Genomic DNA, 11,063 nt, shown 5'->3' with positions numbered 1-11,063 from the left:
GACATACTATCGATTGCCAAAGTAGCTTGATTTGGAATAACATTGATGAGTAGGTATTAATATTGACCAATAGTTAAAATTTGTCGCTATTAGTATGTCACCTCGTAGCATAATGGTAATGCAGCGGATCAGGGCGTATACCTGGGAGATACGGAGTTCGAATCCCCGTCGGGTTGGCTTACTTTTTTCAAAAAAGATTTTTTCTATTGGTTATAATGTATGCTCTCAGAAAGTGTTTTTCTAAATTATATATGTTCAATAATCAGAATGATATATTCTTAAATCTTGTGAATTATTCATTGAATAAAAGAAATAGTTAATTATAAATTATTAGCAAGTGCAAGTAGTTACATCTAAAAAATATTGGAGAAATTCCACGACGTCGGTTAGTAATCAAAGTAATAAGTAAATAGTTACCTACTTTGATTTAACCGTTTCAATACCGGCAAAAAAAAAATAGAAAACCCTCCCACACCGGCATGATTTCAGAAAAATCTTTCATTACATAGTGTTGTACTAAAATGCTTACAAAAGATATATTTATGGGGACATTGGAATAAAACTCAGATTTTTTTTCAATACAATCAATAATTATTTATTGTGTGGTATTTTTGTCAGCAAGATCCTTTGTGAAGAGGCACATTGCACCCTTGACAAAGGTATCTGGTCTCTCCTCGCCTCTTATGCGCAGCACATACTTGGCAGACTCGCGATGCATACTGTTTTTTTTGCAATCGGTGGAATCGCCTTCAGAGTATGTCTGGACATTATTCCAGACAATCTATTATTGCTGGTGAATTCATTTAATTTGGGATTCGTAGAATCCGAACTGTCTCCAAGTGTCTCCAACTCTCGCCAAATGTCTCCAACTGGCTGCAACTATCTCCAACTCTCCCCAACTGTCTAAAACTGTCTCCAACTCTCGTCAACTGTCTCAAACTGTCTCCAACTCTCGCCAACTGTCTCCAAATGTTTCCAACTGTCTTCAAGTGTCTCCAACTCTCGCCAACTGTCTCCAACTGTCTCTAACTGTCTCCAACTCTCGACAAGTGTCTCCAACTGTTTAAAACAGTCTCCAACCGTCTTCGACTGTCTCCAACTCTCGTCAACTGTCTCCAACTGTCCCAGACTCTCGCCAACTGTCTCCAAATGTTTCCAACTATCTAAAACTGTCTTCAACTGTCTCCAATTGTCGTCAACTGTCTCCAACTGTCAACTGTCGGCAACTGTCTCCAACTGTCCCCAACTCTCACTAACTGTCTCCAACTGTCTAAATCTGTCTCCAACTCTCGTCAACTGTCTCCAAACTGTCCTCAACTCTCGCCAAGTGTCTCCGACTGTCTCCAACTGTCTAAAGCTGTCTAAAACTCTCAACTGTCCCCAACTCTCGCCAACTGTCTCCAAATGTTTCCAACTATCTCCAACTGTCCCCAACTCTCGCCAAGTGTCTCCAACTGTCTAAAATTGTCTCCAACTGTCCCCAACTCTCGTTAACTGTCTCCAAATGTTTCCAACTGTCTCCAACTCTCGTCAACTGTCTCCAACTGTCTAAATCTGTCTCCAACTCTCGGCATCTGTCTCCAACTGTCTAAAACTGTCTTCAACTGTCTAAAACTCTCAACTGTCTCCAACTTTCTCCAACTCTCGCCAACTGTGTCCAACTCTCGCCAAGTGTCTCCAACTGTCTAAAACTATCAACTGTCTCCAACTTTCCCCAACTGTCTCCAACTGTATAAAACTCTCAACTGTCTCCAACTTTCCCCAACTGTCTAAAATTGTCTTCAACTGTCTCCAACTATCCCCAACTCTCTCCAACTGTCCCCAACTCTCGCCAACCGCCAACATAAATATAAGCTTACCCTTGTGTTATCCTTCTTGTTGAATAGTGACAAATTCTGTTGCGAAAGTATACAATATTTTAGCTGTCACTTGAATGAACACGTAAGCACGAATGCCGAAATCGCGACAACACCCGAAAAAAACGATGTTTTGTAAACAATATTTTCCAGTCGATAGTAGTAGTATCTACTAACAAACGATGCAGAAGAATGGTTTGAATTTTTGCTTACTTAAATGCATCAAAAGTTTTTTGAAAAAGTCAATAGATGGCTGAAAATATTAAATTAATTACGGCCCGGAAAAAAACCGGAAATTTCCGGGTCCGGTATTAAAAGGAATAAACATTAATCACGGAAATTTCCGGGTCCGGTATGATAAGGGTTAAGAAACAAAAATCGATTGCCAAAGTAGCTTGATTTGGAATAACATTGATAAGTAGGTATTAATATTGACCAATAGTTAAAATTTGTCGCTATTAGTATGTCACCTCGTAGCATAATGGTAATGCAGCGGATCAGGGCGTATACCTGGGAGATACGGAGTTCGAATCCCCGTCGGGTTGGCTTACTTTTTTCAAAAAAGATTTTTTCTATTGGTTATAATGTATGCTCTCAGAAAGTGTTTTTCTAAATTATATATGTTCAATAATCAGAATGATATATTCTTAAATCTTGTGAATTATTCATTGAATAAAAGAAATAGTCAATTATAAATTATTAGCAAGTGCAAGTAGTTACATCTAAAAAATATTGGAGAAATTCCACGACGTCGGTTAGTAATCAAAGTAATAAGTAAATAGTTACCTACTTTGATTTAAGAAACAAAAATCGATTGCCAAAGTAGCTTGATTTGGAATAACATTGATGAGTAGGTATTAATATTGACCAATAGTTAAAATTTGTCGCTATTAGTATGTCACCTCGTAGCATAATGGTAATGCAGCGGATCAGGGCGTATACCTGGGAGATACGGAGTTCGAATCCCCGTCGGGTTGGCTTACTTTTTTCAAAAAAGATTTTTTCTATTGGTTATAATGTATGCTCTCAGAAAGTGTTTTTCTAAATTATATATGTTCAATAATCAGAATGATATATTCTTAAATCTTGTGAATTATTCATTGAATAAAAGAAATAGTTAATTAAAAATCTATTTACTGAGTTCTTGGTTAGTTTGCTAATGCACTTTTCATATTATTTTGAATGATGATGAATTTGGATTGACTACTATTGAAATTGATTGTGCTAATAAACAAGCACATTCATCGCATGAAAAACAAATTAATTTAAAAATGAATATTATATAAGAAGTAAAACCTTGTTTATTTTTATACATAATTTTTTTTTTCATTTTTGTATTAGTAGATTGTTGACTATTTAAAAAGGTATCTGTATTTTTTAATGAAATAAAGGGGGGGAGGCGCCAAGATTAGATTTTTTTAAAAGGGAGGCGTAGTAACATTAAGTTTGTAAACCACTGTAAATAGGTTGAGCAAGTGGCTGACATCCATTTCTCGTAAAAAAAAAATATGTTAATACAAACCTCCACTTTGTGGAGGACCATCTGATTCTATTAGGATCGGACATTGACGAAAAAAAAAAAAATTATAACTTGGAATTTTCCAACTATGTATTCTTTTCCCATTTTATAGAGCTCCTTTTCTACCCCTGCTGCGCAACACTGACAATAATAATTATAAGATTACATAAACACGAACATAAATTTCCTTCTATGCCCAGGGCAGGCGTTCCCCGCCGACTGGCTCCTGGATTTCTTATGGAGGGGGTCAAATGCGATGACCAGATGGCATTAGATTGTGAAAGATGAAGGTATATTTTGAAAGCGAGTACCGATTATAGAGAACTTGTTTTCTATAATTAAAATATTTTTTCACCATACAACCAGTCAAATTTTCTTCGAAAACAAAGTCCAAACGGAAGACTGACCTCCATTGTTCCTCTATATCCTCCTCACATCCCCTAGTAAAATCTTGATCTTCAAACACATCTGTTTCACCCTGAACATCAAGCTATCTTAGCTTATGGTAGCTTTTTGCGAATCCGTGAGTCATCCATCCAATGCTTTCCCACCCATTACAATTGGAGCATTTTTCTTGTCACCACTATTAAGTCTAATAACAATAATCAGTTATTTAAATTCAATTAGTTAAGTCCACGCTACTCGGGGGCCTCACAGATCTGAAAACTGCCATACTTTACATAAATCTTTACTTACAATACTTTCATATGAGTTACTTAACCTTAGATTCTAACCATGATCATATTCAAGAGATTTGGGGATTAATAACACTACCTGGGACAAAAACATTAATAAAAACCCAAGATACTTTAGAAAAATTGTATTATTCAACAAATACAGGTGAGTACGAATTTTACATTCTAAACACGACCGCGACAAAACACCTTTCGATCATGTGATGTACACGCAATTGATCGTCCTCAGTATAGTGAGTTTACCTCAAGAAGGCTCACCCCCACTCTACTGGGCGGGATGCGATGCAGCAAATTTCAAAAGAAAGAGAAACTGGTATGCGCACAACACAGCAGGTGGAGTGGGGTTGATCCCTCGTGAGATAAACACACTATATATACAATATTATTAACATGAGATTGATTAGTTTTGCTGACTTCTCTGAAAATACCCACATGTACCCTAATTTTGAAGGGATTCATCGAGAAGCATAATAATTATTACTATAAATTGCCATTCTTTATTGTTCACAGATACAAAAACATCAAACAGCGCTGACAAGAATCCGACAATGCAAATTAAGTAGTTTAATTTGATAGTAATAATAAAATCATGCAATATCTATTTACAAATTTCAAATGTTTAACAGCTTAAATATAATACGGGGCTCCCGTCAATCCGTTAAGGCAGTAAGGGCGGCGACGACGTCCCCGTGGTGCTCGCGGAGAGTTCTCTCTGCTACAGTGCGGGAAATCTCCATTTCTGTCACCTGAAATGCACATAAAAAAACCAATCAATACAATTAACTGCATATGCTAAACCACGAAAGCATGGCACATGTCATGGAGAAAGTAAGTTATTTACAATGGAACTCTGACTTTAAGAGCTCGGAATCCATGTTTTCTGGATATTTATGTATAGTTTTTGCAGTCCTGTTTCATTTTAGTATATTTAATATTCAGTTTAACCACAATTTACACATGATAATATTATTAATATTACAAATTCTATGACATCCGAATAAATCCATGGCAATCATTGAAAAGTATATTAAGGTGCAGACGCACATGTACGTTTCTATTTATGGACTCGTCTGCAGTGCTCAATGCTAAGGACATAATCCAATTGGTGGGCAATCTTCCGTTGCCGATTAATTAGGTATGTTTGACTTTCTGCGTTTTCGAATATTACAATCGTTTACAGACACTTTTCGTTCTTATTTAATACATAATTTTTTTTTTTTGAGGGTGCTTACATTGAGGGCCAAAAAAACTATTTTAGTATGAAACGACGAACAAGATCATAACTTAAAATTAATTTATATTAATGAATTTTTTGTAAATCCCTTCAAAAACATAAAATAAAGGAGTTTTACCGTATTTCTTGGCAGGGTAGTTAGTAAAAAATATAATAAGGCGAAACCAATAACATCAAAGTGGCATGACAATGTTTGGTATAGTACAGAAAGATCACAATAGAAACCGATGGATAGAGGCAGGTAAGAGTACGCAATGTGATAGAAGTTACCAAGTGACATGTCGCTCAGCGAGTGGACGACCACCACAGGATAGGACAAATTTGACAAATGCAGGCTTACAATCGTATGGCACTAAATAACCGCAGAGCCGACCTAAAATCACTGGTTCCGGCATTGCTGCCAACCCTGCAGGCTTGCAACAAGAATAATCTACGCACTACAGTTAGATATGGGTAAATGGAATAACGTAGTGCTTTCCCTGGGCTCCGAGGCCGGTGTGTGAAGCTGTAAATATACATTTTGTCATACAAATGTAGATAACGTATTCTTCGTCGAGAATCAAAAACCTTTCTTACAGATTTTTGTAACAATGAGTCATGAATGAGAACTTGTCTAAAAACATATGCTTCGTTGAGAATCAAAAACCTTCGTTACAGATTTTTGTAAAAATGAGCTATGAGAAATAAATTCCTTTGTTTGGCTTAGAATAGAAAAACCCGCCAATTTGAAGCGAAGAAAAGCAAACAAGCTAACGAACCTAAACCTTTGCCTGTCTCCTTCAAAACGGGAGGAGACATTATATTATATGAAGGCTGTTCCATATTCGACATTTGTTTTTCCCTCGGAAGCATGAGAGGTGGACGATACCTTCATTTGCATGTGTGAGTTTTTCCCGTCCGCAGAGAGGGTCAGTTGATGGCAGTCAGCTTATACGGTACGAGAGTGTACTAAGCAGATTTTCATTTCGAGCGAAATGACAGAACTCGCGCAGCAACCTAGCAACGAGCTTGGCAATAACCGAGCGGAAACCATTCGGTAGATTCAGCACGCTTTAGGCAACAATGTCACCATATACAGGAGCAGTGGAAAGTGTTCACATTCTGGTAAACCCTAAACAAGCTGAAATGAGGTCATTGAACATGTACGGAGTTTGATCATACACTGTCACTGTCCGAGAACTTGCAAACGTGATGGCAATAAGCGAGCACCGCAAGAGTGTGAATCTGTGGCCAGTGGGAATTCGGCAGCTGCGTCATGACAATGCACAAGCTCACTGATATGACAAGTATCTTGACCAAACACAGCACTCCTTGTTTTATGAGTGTTTTAAAAACTGAAAACGACTCAATTTGAACAACAAAAAGCATGACAGAAATGCTTTGTACAATGGCAGGATTGCTGGGAGAAATCCCAAATGTGTACAATCCCAAGAAGATAATCTTGAAAGGGATTGAGGTTTTAGAGCTCTACGTGAGTAATACTATTTTTTCCAGCCATTGGTAAGGTGCTTTTTGAAACCTTGTAATGATAAATAATAAAAGAAAACATCATCTTACAATAAGATCAACATCTTCTTTTGAGATTGGGACCCGCAATAGTTTCTTTTCTCTTTCCATTTTCTCGGCGGCTTCTTTACTACGACGATCCCTTATAAGTGAGAGAGCCTGCAATCAAAACACGGATAGTCGGTTAGATTAAAAAGAAAATTGGAAATCTACAGTAGGACTTTTGCATTTTGGGTGACACGTTGTGCCGCTACATAGTGTATAGGAATGGGACAATTTGGCACCGCCATCTGGATATCGGGACAATACTGCCAACTGGACAATGGCCATGCTGTCATAGCTTTTAGTCTGATATAACCAAAACTCGTACTTAGATTAATTATTTATAAAAATTAATTTTCTAAACTCAAAACTGAATGTATGTTGAACCCAAGACAACAGATAGATAGCACGTTACTCTATATTTCCTCTATAATATTATATATAAAAAACATACTATATACTTATATTAATCTCGCATATTAAATCTAAAAAATATTTTTCGCTGAATATGTTTAAAATGGTGCCTGACTTATATACTTATATATATATATATATAGAGCTCAGTGGTGTGTAAGGCGCTGGCCTATTATCCGGGGGCTCCAGGTTGGATTCCGGTGATGTCACAATATAATTAAATATGTCATTTTCTCAAAACCTGGGTGCTTCACATAATTACTAATTACACTACTATTTCACTACACTATTGTCGTTGGGTCACATGGCCTGTTGTGGTGTTAAAAAAGAAGAAACAACCACCCTGTTTTTTGGTCTCAAAAATGATAAGGAGTAAGTACTATATCTTTACCATGATCCCTATTCCCTAAATCGTACCACGCTACTAAATTGGTTGATGGTATCGAGTAGAAAAATTCACAACTTAACGTAAAAATTAAATTTAAAAAAATATATTTGCCTATCTTAACCCTTTGGCTGCTACGATGTTGTGCAAAATCCGGTCGAAGATTGCTACCAATAATTGTCGATAAATTAAAGTATTGTGTTATTTTTAGACACCTTACCACTCTAATTGATTCTGCGAAATCGGAATATTATGAAAACACGTTTTGTAATTAGTTTATCGTTTTGAATAGATAATGAGGCTATTAGATATCCCCCACTTCGTCTGCCTTTAAAATTAATTGAAATTCTCTTTCTCGCTCTATCATACTGACGACCATGTGTGCGAGCGAAACGAACTATCGAGTTTTTATTTTTAACAGCTATTGGAAACAATCCCACACGAGGGATAATACAAAATAGTGGAATTAGGAAATTACCCGGCCGAAAAGAAAAAGTTTGCATTGTTTGCAGTAGGAAAAATGGTGGCCTCGTTAAAAGATCGCGTACAATATGCTTGAGTTGTGAAAAAGGTCCTCATGGTGTTTGCTTATCGGAACAATTAAAATATTGCAAATGATTTTTATTTCATTATTTTTTTTATAAATGAAATTGTTTTTGTATAGTATAAATCCACTTTAATTCAATAGAAAATCTACGGTCCCTTCAGGGAGTCACGATCCGTGTATTTTACTTTAGTAAATTATAAATAAGTAAGTTAGTATAATCTTTAGTATTTTTAGGGAAACACTGTTCTAAAATACTTTTCCCACTGTTTCAAATGTATAATATTAAATAAAAAATTGTAATTCCACCCAGAATTTGACTGTAAACAAATAAAAAACGAAATTTGTTTATATTGTAAACTGAAATTTGTATTTGAAATTAATGCTTTTATTATAAAAATGCTGATGTGATGAAAAAAAATACAATAGTTATAAGTTCTAACCCTACCCAGTCACAAAACATATATAAATCAAGTTATATTACACAACAATAAAACTAAATATATCAAAAATGTTTCATACCGCTGAAGCAGTAGTATGTTCCAAAATTAACTTAACATTTCAGGCATCAAATGCAAAACGACGATAGTTGTGGCCAATATCAAAAACAACGATATATTGTTGCGTAGCATTCTAAGGGTTAAAAAGGTAAATCACCATTTTTAGACAGCATACATGTAGATCACTGTCTGGGCCGGTTCTTGTAGTCCAGTGCATAAGGCGAGTTTTGATCCCGGTGAGGTCTCAACATATTTATGTGATTTTCTCAAAGCCCGGGTGTTTGTTGTGATTGTTTCACTCACACTACTGGCATTGAGCCTCATGGCATGTTAAAAAGAATAATATATATATATCACGGCAGGCTTCTATTAATAGGGTTGGATGTAACCTGTTAGCCATCCTCTTAGCCACTATTGTATTTACTTGTTTGATAAACCCAACAATTAAAAGATGGGTGCTTTTTACTGGTTCTCCGTCATCGTAATCTGTCAGTCGCCATTTTGAATTTAGCTATCTTTTTATCATCGAATTATAGTACGCGGTCCAAGCCATTATAGTATTTCGGCAAAAATTATAGTACGTGTAGAGAAAATGAAAGTTTTTTGTTTGTCACAAACATAACGGAGGATTCGAGAAATTCTGATGTCCTACTTAATTATAACACCTCTTACAACCGAAAAATGCTAACACCGGCCGCCGTCATTAACTGTCACGTTAGTTTTTTAGAGTAGGTATACAACGCAAAACCATGTCCATTGACTAAAATCGCACACTGAGATCTTATTTATGCTATTTTATAGTACTTATTCCACTTTAATTAATATATTAGGACCGGTTTCGTCCCCCTCAGTGGGACATTTTCAACGTTGAAAATGTCCCACTGAGGCGGACGAAACCGGTCCTAATATATTAATTAAAGTGGAATAAGTACTATAAAAAAATAGCATTTTTTTAATTGTGGTATTTTTGACGTACTATCCTTTTTTAATAGTACGCGGACGAAAATGTAACTTTTCGAATAGTACGCGAATCAAAATGTACTATAGTTATAGTTCGGTTGGCATCACTGCGCTCACTGACAGATGACAGCGGCCGGTGGCGGAGAACCAGTAAAAAGATCCAAAAGATGGAGCTGGGATTTTATTACATTTAATATCAAGGCAGTAGTTACTTTGCATAAGAATTGTAATTACATGGATACACTCGTTCTTCCATAAATAGTTATTTTAAATCAGTACATTAGCTTAAACTTGATGAGTATTTGATAGTTTTTGTGCCACAATTTGGTAGTATTTAAAGAAAAATATTTATAGAATTGAGCAATCCATCATGATACACCCTTAACAAGTACCAAAGGCATGATAATAATACTAGAATTGTTATATCGCTCTCTGTCATAAGTAAATGATTAAAAAAGATGGTAATTAGATGTCTCTTTGACATGAGGTGAAACCACATGTCACAAATTTATTATTTCACTTACGCCCACAATGTCCTGCGAAGATATTTCTTTTTCTTCTGCATAGTCAGTGACTCTTTCTAAATCGGCGACTCCGCTATCGTGTTTGGCGACTTTCTTTTGAGTTTTGTCTTGAACTTCATCGCAATCACCGTTGACTTCGTCGTCCGCCATGTTTACTTTTGTTTTACTAGATGTCAATTTTTATTTCAATTCAATTGTTTGAAGTTTGTCTTTGAAATTTCGTCAAGATGTCGGCACTGTATTATTGCCATTGCCATATCTAAAAGAAAAGTATAAAACAAAAAAATTGACTAAAATCGAAGGAAACTCCTTTGAAGGAAACATTTATAAGGTGAAAATTGTAACTGTTAATATAATAAATGTGTATAACTATCGACTGAAAATACACGAAGATCAAACTGCATTTTCAGGTTATGCAATTTTCACGTACCTATGTATGGGAGGAGTCCAATCTTTTTGATTGGACCAGTTAATCGACCATAACTTTTTCCCAGTATTGTTATTATCTATTTATTTTACAATATAATGAGCTCGAAGACACATTTATTATATATTTAAAATTACAATCCAGCTCTAGAATAAATGGCAGAGTTATTTGGAAAAAAAACCATCACAAGTTGGCACCACTTCACCCCGTTTTACGGTACCTCCGCAGTCACTGTATTGTAATTTTAAATGACTCCTCGTCTCAATTTCGTACAATAATTCATATAAAATTGCATCTTCATTATCTACTATATCCATATTCAATTTTATTATTATCTTCTAGGCTATTATGAGGACCAAATACAATACAAAACATTAAATGCTGACATTATTTCACAACCACTGGCGTTTAGAATGAACACATCTGGAGAGTACGGTTATCAACGTTGCAATCAAAC

The 11,063-nt window shown here is 35.7% G+C and overlaps 1 protein-coding gene across 1 annotated transcript; it reads right to left on the bottom strand.

The window, feature by feature from the left end:
• Nucleotides 1-4,180: 4,180 nt before the first annotated feature.
• LOC147078802 (huntingtin-interacting protein K) lies at nt 4,181-10,339 on the bottom strand. Its single transcript, XM_085949538.1, has 3 exons — nt 10,180-10,339; nt 6,862-6,969; nt 4,181-4,816 (listed from the first exon to the last, which is right to left on the bottom strand). Exons 1-3 carry the CDS (start codon nt 10,327-10,329, stop codon nt 4,721-4,723), a joined length of 354 nt encoding a protein of 117 aa, XP_085805664.1. The 5' UTR covers nt 10,330-10,339; the 3' UTR covers nt 4,181-4,720.
• Nucleotides 10,340-11,063: the final 724 nt, after the last annotated feature.

This window comes from Rhyacophila brunnea, unplaced genomic scaffold (genome assembly GCF_057557595.1).
Source record: "Rhyacophila brunnea isolate RB1 unplaced genomic scaffold, BYU_Rbru_1.0 scaffold_10, whole genome shotgun sequence".
NCBI lineage: Eukaryota > Metazoa > Arthropoda > Insecta > Trichoptera > Rhyacophilidae > Rhyacophila > Rhyacophila brunnea.
This window is presented reverse-complemented; position numbering and strand designations above follow the sequence as displayed.